General features: G+C 57.2%; 1 protein-coding gene across 2 annotated transcripts in view; it reads left to right on the plus strand.

Moving 5' to 3' along the window:
- Window positions 1-241: 241 nt before the first annotated feature.
- Window positions 242-4,792, plus strand: part of HPS4 (HPS4, biogenesis of lysosomal organelles complex 3 subunit 2) — a 12,601-nt gene continuing 8,050 nt past the window's right edge. Inside the window, exons 1-6 of one of the 2 annotated variants that reach the window (XM_019538668.1) lie at window positions 242-585; window positions 1,874-1,964; window positions 2,376-2,519; window positions 3,087-3,194; window positions 3,362-3,478; window positions 3,624-3,718. In XM_019538668.1, coding sequence (XP_019394213.1) covers window positions 545-585; window positions 1,874-1,964; window positions 2,376-2,519; window positions 3,087-3,194; window positions 3,362-3,478; window positions 3,624-3,718 — 596 coding nt within the window. In that variant the 5' untranslated portion in view covers window positions 242-544. Of the gene's footprint in view, window positions 586-1,656; window positions 1,730-1,873; window positions 1,965-2,375; window positions 2,520-3,086; window positions 3,195-3,361; window positions 3,479-3,623; window positions 3,719-4,792 lie in introns of those variants that run through there. The other variant, XM_019538669.1, reaches the window with a different exon arrangement.

Below are 4,792 nucleotides of genomic sequence, written 5' to 3' on the forward strand. Positions count from 1 at the left end.
CGCGTGGAGGGGGACCCCGTTGTCGTTCGCGCCAGCGTCCGTAGCGACGCTTTCCCCTGGTTTTCGGCTCGCCGGCGGAGCCAGGCCGCGACGGGGGGGCGCCCGGCCGCGTCAGTAGCGGGCTTGTTCCCCGAGCGCTTCTGTCAGCTGCTCCGAGTCACATGTCGGCCTCCGGCCCTCATGCTCCCTGCGCTCTTCCCTTCCAGCGCCGGGAAGCGACCGTGAGAAACCACCCAGCGCCTCGGGCTCCTAAACCGCACTCCTCGGAGGCTTTGGTGAGGCCGTTGCGGGCGGCCGACGCACATGGCGCGTCCGGCCTTCCTGGCGAGCAGGGAGGAGCGCCGCGGGGATCGGCGCCTTCGCAAGGAGAGCGAACAAAACCGTAGACGTTTCCCTCGGCCAAAGCCAGAACCCGCCAGCGTCTCTGCATTTGTTGGCTTGTGAAACGGTGGAAATCCTCAAAAAAATGAGTCGGTCCCAGGCCTGGTTTTGGAGGAGGGAGCGCTCGTGAGAGCGAGGAGGCATGGTGAAGAGACTGACATAAATGGCCAACTCCGTCCTGTCAGAGCCGAACTCGGGTGCTTGGTGAGTAGCTCTCCTAGAGGCTTACGAGTTGCAGGGGGGGTTGTTGGGTGACTGACACTTGGCATCCAGGAAGATCCTACGTGTGGCCATCCAGCGCCTTGCTCTGCTTGTGTTGCTGCAGCAGCAGGGAGCAGTTGTGGGGCACCGACGTCGCAGTGGGCCCAGGGTTGTGCCAGTAAATCGGAAGGGCGTTCTGGGCCCCAAAGGGCTTGCACGCGTGTGGGCACCTCGTAGCAGGTCGGCGCAAAAAACACGCCACACAGCACCCAAGTCAGGCTCGCACGGGTGCTGGGAGAGGTTAGCAGCTGCACAGATGTAGGCTGTGTATGGTTGGGGGGGGCGGCACGCAGGATCTTCATTTCCATTTGAGCTGTGCGTGCTTGTTTATAGGCACGCTTACTCACCAGGCCGTCAGGGCAGTATCTGAATGCTTCGAGCTCTGGCGGCAAAAAAGTATTGCTGAGACGGGGGAGATTAATGGAGTTCCCAGGGAGTTGGCAGCAGTCAGGAATGCAGTGCAGCTCCCCAGATCGCTAGAGCGATGCCTTAATGCCTTTCCTGTGGGACGGGTGAAACATTCCAGAAGTGTTCAGACACGCTCCGAGAGACCGGATTTAATCCCCACTCTTGGCTGCCACAGACGCTGTGTGCTCAACCTTTTCCTTTTGAGCTGGGCTGCAGGCTTTTTCTAAACTGAGCATTTTTATCATCATCACCGGGGCTCTGACCTCAGGACCTGTTGTGCCTGGAGCTTGCGAAGGTAACCTGTCCCCTCCAGAAAAAAGGCTGCTAGGAAATCCATGAATTCCCAGAGCTGTAAGCCCAAAGCCCTTGAACCCTGGCCCACCTCCAGGGAGAAGTGTGCAGTTCATACTCTTTGCACAGGGAATGGGTCTGAGGGGCCACACTTGAGACTTTTTCCTAAGAAGTGAGACGAGCTCCCTACGCTCAGACTGGGAGAACAGATCATCCGTCCGAGCCTCCCTCCTCCTCTCTTAGCTGTAGCCTTGCCAGCATCTGACTGGAATGCCCAAAGTTGGCAGAACTTAGTATCCTTTGCTGCTTTCTCCACCCTGCTCCTGTCTCTCAGCTCAGTGGGTGTGGCAGCTGCGAGAGCAATGCCTATCTCCCTTTCTTGGGCCTGGTAGGCGTTTTTGTGTTGCGTCTTTACAAAACAGAACTTGTTTAGGGAGCAGGGTGGTAGCGACTGGGGGGGGGCATGGACTGGACTGGTCCCACTTAGGACCAGCAGATCTGTTGTCATCCTGCCATTGCTTGGCTTTTGCAGGTGGAATTACTTTTTCCTTTACGACAGCTCCAAGGTTAAGGAAGAAGGGGATCCCACCAGAGCTGGCATTTGCTATTTTTATCCTTCTCAGGTAACCTCCAATTGTACTTGGAGCCTCTTTGTGGAACTGTGCATCACAGCATGGTTTATGCCTGTTCCCATCTCGTGGTACCACCTTCTGCTGCTCTCTTGCTGCTCCAGTTGTGGAACAGCAGCACTTTTCCACAGTGCTCAGTTGTGTGGCAAGGGCATAGGCCTCTGCACTGGGGGTGAGAATGAGTAGAGAGCAAGGAGAATTGTCCCATTTTACATGTTTCTGTACAGGGCTTTGGTCTCAGTGGCTGTAATGAAAAGCTGAGCTGCCATGCACCAGTGCTACGGTCCAGTGTCCCATCCCCACCCTTGCCAGCTGCTGCCCAAGGGCGACGGGGGGGGGCGGGGGCATGCTTCCCCTTTCCTCCAGAGCACCAGCAATAACGCCTCTTGCCTCCTCTCCCACCAGACTCTCCTCGACCAGCAGGAGCTGCTGTGTGGGCAGATTGCAGGTGTCGTGCGCTGCATAGTGGAGATTTCAAGTGTTCCCCCCAGTCTCATTCGGCTCAGAAAGCTCAAGTTCGCCGTGCGGCTGGACGGCGAGTACCTCTGGGTGAGTTCAGGAGACCCGGTGGTGTGCAAGGAGGCAGCCTGGTGTGAGTGAGTGTCAACTGTCAAGTCATCCCAAGAGCTCGCCCAAGGGGCTTTCAGAAAGCTCCACACTGCAAAGGTTATACCTGTCCCCCTCATTCACTGGGCTGTCCCTTCCCTGTAGCAGAGCTCTCTGGCAGCCCCACAGGCCTTTCCGTTGCAAAGGGGCCCCTTCTCTGGCCTGTGATCTGTGAATTCAGCCCCTGCATGTGCAGTCTGGAAGTATGCTGTCACAGTATTTAGCTGGAGTGCCAGGAGTCTGAAACAGGAGGGGATCGGGTACAGTGGGCCTTTGGGTTTCTGGCCCTGATTGCACCTGCCTGAACAACCATGGCCTTCCCTTCAGCATTCATGCCCCTCTCACCTTCCAGGCTGGCTTTTCCATAGGCTGGTAAACAGGCAGCAGTCGTGTGGCCACCCAGGACTACTTGCAGGGGTTCCCTCGCTGCGGGCTAGACAGGAGTGATAGCTCGCTTGCTCTTCCCAGCTGCTGCAGTGACTGCTCTCTGTGCCGGCCTTTGCCCTGCAGGTATTGGGCTGTGCTGTTGAGCTTCCTGACATCAGCTGCAAGCACTTTCTGGATCACCTGATTGGACTCTTCCAGTTCTACAATGGCCCCGTGTGCCAGGCTTACACGGTGAGTGCTGAGGGTGTGTTCTTCTCATCTGGAGTCATGTGTAGCCCTGGCCTGTCTTGGGCAGTGTGGAGAAGAGAGAGACTGATCTAAGGGACTGCATGTAACCAGGTCGTGTGCAGGCTAGACTCTTGCCACACGGTGTCTAACAGGCTGCCTCTGGTCCCCAGGCTTTTTCTCAGGAAGAGCTGAGTAAGCAGTGGGACCAGTACATCGATCACATTCAGAAGAACACTAGTGACCTGCACAGGATCTTCAATTCCCTCTGGCACTTGGACAAAACCAAGGTGACTCCCCAGGCTGCTGACGTCCAGCCACGGAGCCCCCTCACCCAGGGAGCTGGCATCCCCCTGTTGCACAGGTGCATTTCAGTGAGGTCTCACCTCTGGCTGGTGCCATGGGGTAACTGCCACCTCTGCTTTTTGCACATAGGTGGACCCCCTGCTGCTGCTGAAGGCGGCCCTCATCTTACAGACCTGCCAGCGCTGTCGTCATGTCCTGGCCGGCTGCATCCTCTACAAGGGTCTGTGAGTATGCGGGGGCTTGTGGAGGCCCCGTGCCTGTCTGCTCTCCAGCCAGTCAGCTGCAGAAACCCCACCCTGGGGCTGTGCAGGGCAGTACCGCTTTAGCAGAGCAGTGGCAGCAGCAGAGCAGCTTTTCCTCTGCGGGGCAAGGGCAGGGGGCACCTGAGAGACCAACTGCACAGTGCCAAAGTGTCAGGAACCACAGAACTAGGTATGCCGTTCTGGTTGTCGTCCCAGACATGGCAGACTTTCTTGGCTGGAATTACCTGTAGGCATCCAGCTGCCATACAGAGCCAGTGGGGACTGGGACTGGGAGCTGGGCTGGAGGCTCTTCAGAGCAGCCCCTGAGGTCACTATTTTTAATGCCTGAGCTCTTCAGGGCAGGGTCTTTTTCCCCCATGCCCAGCTGGCCTCTAAACACGTACTGGGATGGCAACAAAATAGGCTAGCAGTGATGTAGCCAGGCGTCCTGGCTCCCCAGACTCTCTGCCTCTATGACCGAATATACCGGTATGCGAATATTGCATGCCGCATACCTTTTGCCTGCTAGTCCTAGCTGCCCGGGGCTCGGCCCCTGCAGTGACTGCTGACAGCTTGGTGGTGGTGGCTGCTGCTGCTGCCTTCAGTGCTGCAGCCACTTCCTTACCCAGGGTGGTGTATCCTGGGGCTGCCAAGCACTAATTGGAAAGCCTCCTGTGGCGGAGTGCTGGGCTTGCGATTCCGGCACCGCTTGGGGAGCCGCGGGCTTTGCGGAGCGGGCGAGTGCGCGGCTTGTGGGGCGGGATTGGAGGTAGCTTTATAGCCGCCCTCGAGGTTCGCTGAGCTGGCGCAAGTAGACGACTTAGAGTAAGTTGTTAGTTTCTTTGTAATAAGTCTATAGGGTGTCCGTTGGTTCCAGCACTGGAACCAGTCCAATGCTGGGTGCGGCTGCTGGCTCCTTAAGTCCCAGAACTGGTCAACGGCTCATTGAGATGGGATGTTAGTAGCAGAAGTTATTACAGAGCAGATATAAGGTAAAACAAAAGGTTTTATTCACTCACCTGGCCTCACCCTCTTACGAATAAGAGGGGAGGCCGG

The sequence above is a fragment of the Crocodylus porosus genome, unplaced genomic scaffold, assembly GCF_001723895.1.
Source record: "Crocodylus porosus isolate Cpor-Errol unplaced genomic scaffold, CroPor_comp1, whole genome shotgun sequence".
NCBI classification, from domain to species: Eukaryota; Metazoa; Chordata; order Crocodylia; family Crocodylidae; genus Crocodylus; species Crocodylus porosus.